Raw genomic sequence first — 12,004 nt, forward strand, 5'->3', positions numbered from 1 at the left:
GCAAAACTGAGCTGGACTCCAGCTGTCCAGGAGCACAACAGCCCACAGCTTCATTTGTAATTACTCTGAAGGTCTAGGAGGTTCTGTGCACTTTTGAGTTTTCTCTAATATGTCACATTTGATTCAGCTCAGCAGGCAAAGGTCTCCTTAAGCCAGGTGGGTCAGAACAAGGAATGTAGTAAATCTAGAGACTATTCGGGTCAGGGAGGTTTTGGTTCAGTTCGGGTACCTGGGCGCTGGACCACTACCGAACCTACAGACAACTGTCCCCCATGCTGTGCCCTCACCCAACCCTCCATCCCACCCCCCAGGGTCCACCCGGTGACGTCATCCACCCGCTCCCCATCCAGTCCAGCCCGAAGAGGTCCAGGAGGGCGATTGACGGCAGCAAGCTGGTGGACGACACCGTCGACGGCGCCTACAAGGACTACGAGGACGGCATGGAGGAGATCTTTGGCTCGCTCAACTCGCTCAAGCTGGAGATCGAGCAGATGAAACACCCGCTGGGCACGCAGACCAACCCGGCACGCACCTGCAAGGACCTGCAACTCAGCCACACAGACTTCCCTGATGGTGGGTGGAGACCACGCAAGCCCCTCCCATATACACACATGCTGACCTCCCACTTGGACGTACATGTATGGGTTTTAGGTATGATTTAACCAAGGATGGAAATAGGTGCAGAAGAAGGATTAACATGCAGAAAACCTAATTCTTTATCTGACTCCAAAGTATAGTTGGTAAGAATCTAAGGGTACTCACTTCTCAAATAGCTCAGTGCAGGTAATAAGATATACCTAACCTAATTTATAACTGTATGGTAAACATTTGACAAAGCAGGCTATTGTTTATACCAATAAATGTTACCCTTATTTAGGGGTTGGCCTAATAAACATGTGCAGCAGATGGGATACCTTATAGGGAATTGGTGTTAGCATTCATTCACCTTTATCTGATACTAATCTGGCCCGCTATAGCTATAACCAAGGGAGACCGTGGTTACACAATTAACCAGATTTATTAACAACCAACAAAATATTAAACAATAGAACAACTATTGTAAATTAAAGTAACAAGGTAATATACCCAGTAGAAACAGTGATACAGAACAGTACAGGGTGCCTCACGGGGCCTCACGGGGCCTCACGGTACATGAAAGCAAAAGCCCAAGACCCAGCGATAAAGAAGAGACCCTACACCAAAATCCTCTCCATTTTATAAAAAGAAGAGACCCTACACCAAAATCCTCTCCATTTTATAAAAAGAAGAGACCCTACACCAAAATCCTCTCCATTTTATAAAAAGAAGAGACCCTACACCAAAATCCTCTCCATTTTATAAAAAGAAGAGACCCTACACCAAAATCCTCTCCCTCCATTTTATACCCCCCCCAGCATATCAAAAGGACAGCAGTTATAAAAATCAGTTTAACCATTGAGAACCAGGTAGATGATATAGACAGTACATGTAAACGCAGGACTCTGTAGTGTCTGCGTTGAAATGAGCGAAGTGGTTGAGCATGAGCTTTGCGACTGTCATTTCCCAGGCGAGTACTGGATCGACCCCAACCAGGGCTGCACGCGGGACTCCTTCAAGGTGTACTGCAACTTCACCTCGGGCGGCGAGAGCTGCATCTACCCCGACAAGAAGAGCGAAGGGGTAAGCGTCTGTGCCGGCCCCCCGGTGGCCACTGTGCGCATGGCATGGACCTGCCCTACCATCCTTTCTGGCGAGGAGGAGAGCTTGAGTGGCCTGGGAGTTCAAAGATTGTCCATGCATACAGTTTAAAGCAGGAAGAGACACGGGCTGTTGTGGCACAGTGTAAATCAAACTGTACATCTGTGGCAGGGACGTATAAGACATGCACAGCTCATAAAGGTTTCGATGATTGGATGTGGATGTCTGCTAACCCCATTTATAAAGTGGGCAGTGGGTTTATATAAAAAGACCTATCCTCAGTGATCTCTAGTATGTACATTTGCAGGTAATAGCCACACACATTGTACCATGTAGCTTATTTACATTTAAAAAACCAAGGAATGAGGAAAGAGAACCTTCGTTTTGACGATGTGTCCTGTTTGGGCCATATCCAGTTTGAGCTTTGTCCTGTTCAGACCGTGTACTGTTCAGGCTGAGTGTTCTATTCTGCATAATTTTTATACTCTGTTCTTTATTATTTTCAATCAATCAATCAATCATTGATTGATTGATTGATTGATTGATTTATTATTTTGATGATCCATGTATCCTCATGCTTTCCTTCCTCCAGCTCCATGGCCTTTTCTTTCTTGTCATCGTTTTTCCTTGTTCTCCTCTATTGCTTTTTTATGTTTTTGTTTTCATTGCTGTTCTTCTTCCATTTCTTCTTCTCTTCTATCTTGTTTTAACTTCCTCTCTCTCCCGCTCTGGTGTCCTAGACTAGGCTCACCTCCTGGGTGAAGGAGAAGCCAGGCACCTGGTTCAGTGAATTCAAACGTGGTAAACTGGTAAGAGCACCTCCTCTGCACCTCCACCACCTCTCTCCTGCTAAAGCCCTCTCCTACTCTCCTATTACAGAGCAAAATGGCCCGCTGGCCCAAAGACAGCCCAGGCACTTGGTATAGTCGCTACAAACGAGGGTCCATGGTAAGTAGTGAGGCGTGAGGCAGGCCCCAAGGGAGTGGAGCTTCAGTTCTGAGGCTCTTGTTCCAAGGTTCTGAGGTTCCAAGGTTCATCAGGATCTGAGGTCTCAAAGCTCTGAAGTTCCATTGTTAATCAGGTTCCTCAGCCCAAGGTCCTGAGGTTTTCGAGGTTCAGCAAGTTCCTCTGTACCAAGGTCCTAAGGATCCAAGGTTTATCATGTTCTTTGGCCTCAAGGTCCTGAGGTTCCGAGGTTCATCAGGTCTATTGGTCTCAAGGTTCTGAGGTTCCACACTCACGTGGTCCCCACAGTTCTTATGTCCCAAGGCACCACATGTTCCTAAGTGCCGAGGTTCTAAGGTGCCATGGTTCTGTAGTTCTGACTCTTGGAGGCCTGTGGTTCTGCATGGTTCTAGCTCCAGAACGGAGCACTTGGGTTCCAATTATGGCTGAGCATGATGCTGCACAAGCTCCTCTACAATATAACAGGGTGAGCGCTTAGGCTTATGGGTAATCTGAGAATATGGGTTGATACTGTCAGTCAAACTCTTACCGAGGCATAAATAAAGAATATAAAAAATTCCATAACCCCATACATAATCATATTCAATGTTTGAATGAAGAACAAAGTACAAGATTCAAAGGACATTGTGTTTAAAGATTTAATCATACAACAAATTACTATGTCCATTCAAAGAAAATTACTGTTGCTATCTGATGTCTAACTATCCTGAATACTGACTGGTTAGTAGCTTGACTGTGGTTGAGTTTGACTGAAGTCATCTGCCTTATTCTCAGTGTCTGTATGCTGCTCAAAGTCACCACGAAGTGACTGTGCGTCTTGAGTTTGATATATGTCAGAAACTCAGGCAACCCAAATTCACAATACACCCTCATGGGAGAGTGTCACATGGGAGCCCCAGAGCTCTGCCTCTGTAGCTCAGCTTCCAGCTCCCAATGGGAATCCCCAGTGTAGTGGGTGGAAACCACACCACCATGATGGCTCCAAGGGGCCCCCCAGGGCGCTTCTCTCTCACCCGGCTTCTGGGTTCAGCCACCGCTGGGGCGCGGCTGTGAACGTGAGGTAATGTTTCTATGGTGATGGGTAGAAAGATGGGTGGGCAAGGCAGAGCATGCAGGTGGAAACACGTGGTACACACTGACTGGACATGATCATATAACTACCTTAGTTTTCTCACTGAGGAGTGTCCATGCAGTGACATATGTGTTCAACTGTAAATATCCATGGTCCAATCAGTGTGTGCATGTGTGGCATGAGCAGGTCAGTGCATATGAGTGTCCACGTAAGTATACTATGTGTGTGTGTGTGTGTGTGTGTGTGTGTGTGTGTGTGTGCACGAATGTATGCATGCATGATGGTATGCGCTTTGCTTGTGAACAGTCATGTGTGTGTGAGACAAAGCGGAGGTGGTGGAGTGTTCTAAATGACATGGGTTGGTATGGAGGAAACAAACATTTGCATATTTCCCACAATGCAAATGTTGCATCACACCAGAGAGAACCAGAAGAGGCATGAATTAATCCTCATTTTATTTGCCCTTGCTGTGATTTAGGCTCCTCAAAGAAGATTAGAAACATCTGAGCTGAAAATTGTGAATGATGAGTTTTCATGTTAGCAAAGTTGCCGCAATTAATTTAGATGAAAATGCCACATCTTCCGTTCTCTTAATGTTCTACACACTGCTGCTCTGAGAAGTCCAGCACTTTGAGAGTGACTGTGTTATAAGTTGTCACAAGACAACAGACATACCCACACCACAGGTAACTTGGTCAGCCAATTGCCATTTATGTCTTCAAATTGCTATTTATATTATATTTTCTGTAAAATCAATGCTTATCCCTCATAAATTGTACAATTGCATTGAATAATCCTAATGCGCGTATTGTATTAGTACCTATTCAACATCAATTAGGAGAAATTAGGTTAAATTCCACTCCCCAGTGTGGGGTACTCATTCAGATATTCAATCAGACCAGCTAAAAGGTGTGATGTGTAGTTTTCAAATTGACCTCTAGAGGGCCTTGTTTTTTCCTGAGCTGCTGTCTGTAGCATAGCTTTCTCTCTCCATCCCTAGCTGTCCTATGTGGATGCTGAGGGCAACCCGATTGGAGTGGTGCAGATGACTTTCCTGCGTCTGCTAAGCGCCACAGCCCGGCAAAACCTCACCTACAGCTGCTACCAGTCGGTCGCATGGCACGACCAGGAGCAAGGCTCGTACGACAAGGCCATCCGCTTCCTAGGCTCCAATGACGAGGAGATGTCCTATGACAACAACCCCTACATCAGACCCGCTGTCGACGGATGCGCGGTGAGCAAATAGGATCGTGGGTAATGTAGTCAGGAAGTGGTGTCACGAGCACTGTCTGCTATTCATAACTTTCCTTCTTATTTTCCCTCATCCCTTCTGCAGTTGAAAAAGGGCTACGAAAAGACTGTACTTGAGATCAACACGCCCAAAGTGGAGCAGGTACCGTTTGTCGACATCATGTTCAACGACTTTGGTGGCGCGACGCAGAAGTTCGGCTTCGAGGTCGGCCCCGCCTGCTTCCTCGGCTAAGACTGTTCACCGAGCAAACCAGAGACAAATCCATACAAGCGTATTCATTCTCTCCCAAGAGCAAAACACAAGAAAGGAATAGGACAACATATTTGTAAAGTTTTGTGTTTCCAGATAAACCACCATCAACAACATTCATAGAAAGGATAAAAAAATTTGAAGAAAATAAAGAATGGATTTTCTAAAATATTAATAAACAAACAAACCACAGCATATAATCAGTTTTCAGAGATGGGCAACCTTTTTAACCTCAATGTATCCCCTCTATCACATGCAAGTTTTGAAACTGGATCAGTTGAATGCTAGCTATCTGATTGTCTGTTGTCCCTCACCAACATTCTGACCCCATGTTCCTAGTTCCTAGCTGCTTATCTCCTTCACCCATGCTCCATAGGTTTAGGGTGGAGTGGCTCTAACCTTCATGCATATCCATGAGGTGGAGGCCTCCATACGCACTCCATCATGACGTAGCTCTCTCTGGTTTCTGCTTGACCATGCAACTGCCCGAAACCGTTTCTCTCACATTAGCATCCTGACCTCCATTTCGTGTATATTTGCCTTTCCATTTCCTGGAATGGTACTTATATAAATATATATATAAATTTTTTGTGCGTATGTTTGTAAGTAGTTGTTTATTTTCCTCCCTTGGTTGTTTTTCTCATCACCTTGTTCTGGCTTCAAAACATGCATGTGGACCATTGAGTGAGAAGGACAGTGCAGCAGCTGATTGGTGCAAATAAAGCCCCCCCCCCCCCCCCAAAAAAAAAAAAAAAAAATTGGTGAGCTTGAAGAAAATTGGATATCAGCAACATGGATAATTAAAGGCAATAAAAGCAACATGGAGAACCAACGATGCTGTCTCATTGCAGATGTGGTGCACGTCTGGCCCTTACTTTCTGTGTACTTTCAAGCAGCAGAATAGAAGGCTGTAAAAGTGCAAGCAAACATGTTGGCATCTCGTGAGCATTTCGAGGCCTGATGCTAAACCGCCTGAGGTCTCTTGGGCTCTCGAGAGTGATGTCAGGTCAGCTCGTGTAACCGAACAAGTACACCTTTTAACCTTAACGTTCAAAATTTATCTGTGTCTAACACATAATGGGAGGCCATGTATTGAGGAAACACAATATCACTAAACTAGGTGCTAATTCCTTCTGCCAGTGGTGCTATATAGATACATATATTTCTTTATTGTTGTTGTTTGTTTATTTGGTTAAAATGAAAAAGATTGAAAGTGAAAGTAACTTTTTTTTTTTTTTGGGAGGGGGTATCAAAACCAGAATCTTGCGTCTCGTGTGGGGAAATATTTCTATGCATGCCAGTCCATCATATTAATTCATCACAGGAAACAGTTGTTTCTCCTCTTCCTCTCTTTAAGATGCTGTCAAACATGAATCCATGTAATTAGGTGCTTCTCTGAGGTCACTTAAGTACCTTAATGTAGTCCTCTGCAGCACATGTATTCAAAAAAATCCACAAGAATTTTGTAAAAAAAAAAAAAAAAAAGACAAAAAAAAAAAGTGTAGTAATTAGTTCACAGTGTTTGTGGACCTGGAGCATTTCCGCTATGGAAACGAGTGCAATGGATCGCCTGTTCACCTCAAGCTTCATAAACTGACAGTCAGAGGTCCAGAGGAGTTCGGTGGAGAGAACGTTTTGGTGGTGGTTCTTCCTCTTCTTTTTTTATTTTTGTTTTGTTTGGTTTTTTTTTTTTTGCCAGGGAGGACTTGACTTCTGATTTCAGAGCCAATTTCTGAGGAGCACAGACTCATTCCTGCTTGCCTACCAAAGATATTTCACAGCTTGACACTACATATCAGATACTTGAAGACCAAAAAAAAAAAAAATCTAAAAGTCAGTTAATGGGAGATTGTATAAGCATGTCATAGATAGATTAAGCCTGTGGTTGTTTTTTTTACATTGCACATACATAATTACTGAGAGATTTGGATTCAGTGGGATGATTTATTTTGGGCTGAGTTTTCCCCCTCTGTTCTTTTGCCACTTTCCCCCCTAAGCTTACACCACTATGCCAACTGTTACCCAGCCTTTACCCTCCGTTCATGTTAAATAAGACTTGAACTGCTTTTAAAAGACCATAATACAGAAGACAAACGATTCCTGTCATAACGTAATATAAAGAATGATAATTTCTGTAAATTAAAAAAAGGAAAAACAGCAGTGTTGCTGCCAATTAAAAGATTTTTGTATGTTTGTCTGTTTGTCTGTTTTGAGGTCTTGTTAAACCTGTGTAAGAGAGGATAGAAGATATATTGGTTTTGTGTCAATAAATTCAAGTTTACTGTGGCCACCCTTGTATGTCTTTTGAAGCATTAAAACCTATCTGTATGCATGAAAATGATGAAAGTTTTTTTTCTCTTAATGTTATACCTGCAGATGATTTGATTCCAGCCACATTTTTATTATCAGTACAATATACATTTCAAATGCTCAGATGAATATAGGCCTGTGCTTAATTGTGAATTGGAGAGAGAGCCAGGAATGTTGTAACTCTCTACCAAAAAATGATGTTCCTTTGTAGTATATTTATTGTATTATTTAAAAAAATAAATGTTAATTGATACCTGTAGTGTTACCATGACCCACACTCTTTATCCCTGAAACAGAAACATTATTTTAAATTGAAGATTAATTTCATTTGTTTAATGATGAAACCTCTTATCATCAGTGCATTTAAATAACAGTGAGTTACACAAGTTGAGTTTGGAATTAATCTTTTTCCCCTTTCACAAAATTTCTTCAAATGTTTTCTCTATCACCTCTTGTAAAATGTTCACACTTGTCCGCTGTTCCTCATATGGGTTGTAGTTTAAAGATTGATACAGGGGGTTTGTTGTGACTTTGACTTTGCTATATGCAAATCAGTGTTTGGCGACATGCTAATGCAAAACGGGACGGCAGTGAAGAAGGGAGCAGCTCCACACAAGTACACGTGGACACCTCCAGGATGATTAACACCACCTGTTCTAGCATTGCGTATGAAGTCAAAGAACAATGGTGAGCACTGTTGCACTGAGCAGGTATGCAAATGGACTATTCACAGTAGCTAACCTATTTCCCCAGTTTTTGAGCTTTTAAAGGGCATTTGATTGATAAAACTTCTAATATGAATATATGTTTCTTTTACGTACCGTCTTATTACAGGCCTTTATTAATAAATATAAAAGTCCTGATGATTTACTTTTTTTTGTATCTTGATTGTGTCTTAGCATTCTTGAGTAACCACTTTCAGAAGCATTCTCTCAGCAGTTATCCGGAACAAGACCACGTTTTGCAACTAGCTAATATAGTGCATACTTTTAAGATTTTAAGCAGATTTTAAACAAATATAGGCAAGTTTATGTAAGATAAGATAAGATAGCCTTTTATTATCCCAAATGGGGAAATTTACAGCATTGCAGCAATATACAGAAAATGTAAACAACATGTGTAGTTGAAGGCATTCATAATTGTGGAGACTGGGGCATGATGGTTCAATTAATGCTTGGGTAGGAAACCTTGCAGAGAATAGCGCCATTAAATGAATGTTATGTTGTAAGCATCTTAAACTTTAAATATGATCTGGTGCATCTCAGACAGCTTCTGAAGCACTTCGCCTGCACATCTGTGAAAATATGTTTATCAAGATATCTGATAAACTTGATATACATCTGTGTGCACACAGGGGGTGTATTTCTTTCACTAATTTCTCTTTTGAAGGTATTAAATAACAAACCACTGCTTGAAATGTAGGAGGTGTCATGATTTAGTAGAGTTGTACACAAATGAAGGAACATAGAAGAGAAGAAATGTACATAGACCGAATCGCTACACACACACACATGCAGGCAGATGAGACTAATATACCATAACAGAAAAAAAAACTCATAATCCAAACCTCATGATCCAAATCAGAGCAAGACTCCTATTTATCCACCACTTTGTGAGATGGACTGAATCCCATAATCCAAAGGGTACCACCACATCTCTGAAACGTAGTACCATGGCGACAGTACAACTGGCTCACCTGTCTGATGAGCAACCATCTGAAATCCATTTGAAATGGACTTGAGCCTCTGTGGGTGATGCTCCATCTTGAGCTTCTATGGGTGATGCTCCATCTTGAGCCTCTGTGGGTGATGCTCCATCTTGAGCCTCTGTGGGTGATGCTTCATCTTGAGCCTCTGTGGGTGATGCTTCATCTTGCCACACGACATTGACCTGAAATAAATAAAGCTGCCAGTGCAGCTATTAAACCCTACTGTGCATGCCTGTCACATGCAAATACTAGATTTCGCAAAGCCGTCAAAACAAGCAAAAACTGGAGAGGGTGTGCAGTGAAGGAACACTGGGGATGTGCACGTCAGACAGTCACCATGTGTAAAGGAACTGCAGCTAAGTGACATGGAGTTTTACGACTCTGAGTTGGGTTTTTTGTCCATTTACAGCCTTTGTGTTTTAGCTTGCTCATTGTTGGATGGTGTTCAGTCCTGGGTGTTCTCTCTGCCTTTCCTACCCACGGTTCAGTACCCCAAGGGTGCTGAGGTTTCCAGTTAAGAGTCCACTGTGCATGTGACTAGATGTAAAAGGTTGTGAATGCTAATTCTAAAGCGATGTTGGGTTCCTCTGAAAGGTGCTATATACATTTTTTTAATAAATATATAAAAAATGAAATCTTCATTCATTCATTCAATCATTTCTAATCTCCAAATTATTGTTTCCAATGTAAAGTACATTAACATGTACATCATCTATAGTAACATAGTGCTTTGTCATCTTCTCATTGAATGTATCCTAGCCAGTACAGATTGTTAAAGTCAAATATTCCATTGAAGTAGAAAGAATTTCAGTGTAGACAGCCAATGCAAAATGTGCACAAGTACAATACTGAACAGCAGTAAATGCAATACCTAATAATAAAGAGTCTTCACTTAGTAGTGCAGAATTTCATTTAAGAACTCTACAGAGTCTTCATTTTTCATTTGAAGACAAGAGACTTTGCTCTTCATACAGGCAGTGGGAGCCATGTACAAGTTCCAAACAATAAAATGTGTGTCTCTTCAACTACATTAGGGGCTGCACATGTACATGTCTCAGGACCCAGCACATTTAAAACACTGACCTTTCCAGGTGAAGCTGAAATAATTACAAGGTAGGCCTAGTCTCTCTCCCACACAATACCCAACACCTAAGGTCTTAGTGGAGCTACATGAGTCACTGTCCCAGTAGTATTCACACTGTTTGTCTACTGAAAGACATGCTGACTGGCAATTTTGGAAACCGTGGTCTAGCAGGAAGCACGGCGAACATTCGTTTGATTTAGTGGCAGTTTGTTCTACACAGTGCTAGCTGTTTCTGGCTACTGTTCTTGTGGTACCAAAAACCTGACCTGCCAGCAGTTCTTGATTAAAGGTTTAGCAGATCTTATGCACAGCTCCAGGAAAAGCTCATGTAAAACACTGGTAACGATATGTAATTGGTACGAGCCACTGATCCCTGGAAGTCCCGGCTCCGTAAGGACCCCGCTCTGCCGGCCTGGATCCATAATAAAGCAGCTGGTGCTGAGAGTATGCAGCATTAACATATCCACCCCAGAGTGGCTTCAGCCCGGCCAGACGCTCATTAGAGACACAGGGAGTTCTTGACTAGTTTTACAGGCATGGTAGGGTTGTGCATGGTCTTGAGCTCAATTACATCACCATAGTGGCTAACTGACTTTTGGCCAATAAAACGTTTTATTTACTGTTAATTGTTTATCCATGTGAAAGAATTTATTGTAACAATCTTAACTTTGTAGTAGTTGGTCTAAAAATTTTGTGTTCATGGACATACTACACAGAAATGATTAAGGACAAATATTAATTCGATGTCAAAATAATTTATGAATGCTATCCATGTTCAACTGACTAATGGTGATATGAGATGCAGAACACTATTGCTGAGATGGGAGATTCAGATGGGAGATTCAGATGTGGTCTCATACTTCAGTGTCCAATTTTGGAAGTGATTTCAGCAATTCAGAGGAAATATGTGGAAATAAGTCTGACGTTTTGGTGTGAGTCTGACATAATGTTGGCTAACTTTGCTCTAGACCTTGATGCGTTTTCCGTAAATCTAATAGCTGTAGTTATGGGTAGCCCTTTACATAGTCTGAGTTCCATGTAATTAACACCACTAAAATGATATATTAACATTTATATAACATAAAAATAAGACATGCTTACATAATCTCAAGTATGGATTACTGCAGCATGTCAGGTGCCTACCCTGCTGTCTCTGTAAGCAAGCTGGTTGATTCAATGATTAAAGCCCTTGACGACCAAGCTCTGGTGTGTATGTCTTCTGGCAGGGCAGGCAAACCATAAGGCTAAGAACACCAAGTTCATGTGTTCAAATCATAGGGAGTGCATGTACCGTCATGCTAGTAACTATGCAAGTTCATCTGGATAAGTGCATCTATGCAAGTTCATTTGCCATTAAAATGACTTAAAACATCAAAATGATGAATACCAGAGCATGAAAATCAAACATGTCCTTGATGATAGTGCAGACACTGGGATGCTTTTACACACAGAAACGCCCTATACACTTGGGTACTTTCACACATACAGTAATATTCTACTACATGTATGTGATATGTATGTGTTCTTTCACATGTATGAAACACAAAAACCTTTAATCTCCTATTGGGTACATAAAGGTTATACAATAAAAGTAAAAACGAAGAGATAATTCATTTATTTTATTTGAAAGTGTACTTTTTATATTCCCCAACCAAAGGAGCTCAATGGTACATTAATATACATTAA

At 41.7% G+C, this 12,004-nt stretch overlaps 1 protein-coding gene across 1 annotated transcript in view; it reads left to right on the forward strand.

Annotated features, from left to right (window-relative positions):
• The window catches only part of col5a1 (procollagen, type V, alpha 1), a 58,923-nt gene extending 51,850 nt beyond the window's left edge, over nucleotides 1–7,073 (forward strand). The window contains 5 exon segments of the mRNA XM_076980011.1: nucleotides 312–573; nucleotides 1,547–1,659; nucleotides 2,418–2,486; nucleotides 4,716–4,949; nucleotides 5,052–7,073. Of these exon segments, the coding sequence (XP_076836126.1) occupies nucleotides 312–573; nucleotides 1,547–1,659; nucleotides 2,418–2,486; nucleotides 4,716–4,949; nucleotides 5,052–5,198 (825 nt within the window). The 3' untranslated portion in view covers nucleotides 5,199–7,073.
• The last annotated feature ends 4,931 nt before the right edge of the window (nucleotides 7,074–12,004 follow it).

This window comes from Brachyhypopomus gauderio, chromosome 18, assembly GCF_052324685.1.
Source record: "Brachyhypopomus gauderio isolate BG-103 chromosome 18, BGAUD_0.2, whole genome shotgun sequence".
Classification (NCBI taxonomy): Eukaryota; Metazoa; Chordata; class Actinopteri; order Gymnotiformes; family Hypopomidae; genus Brachyhypopomus; species Brachyhypopomus gauderio.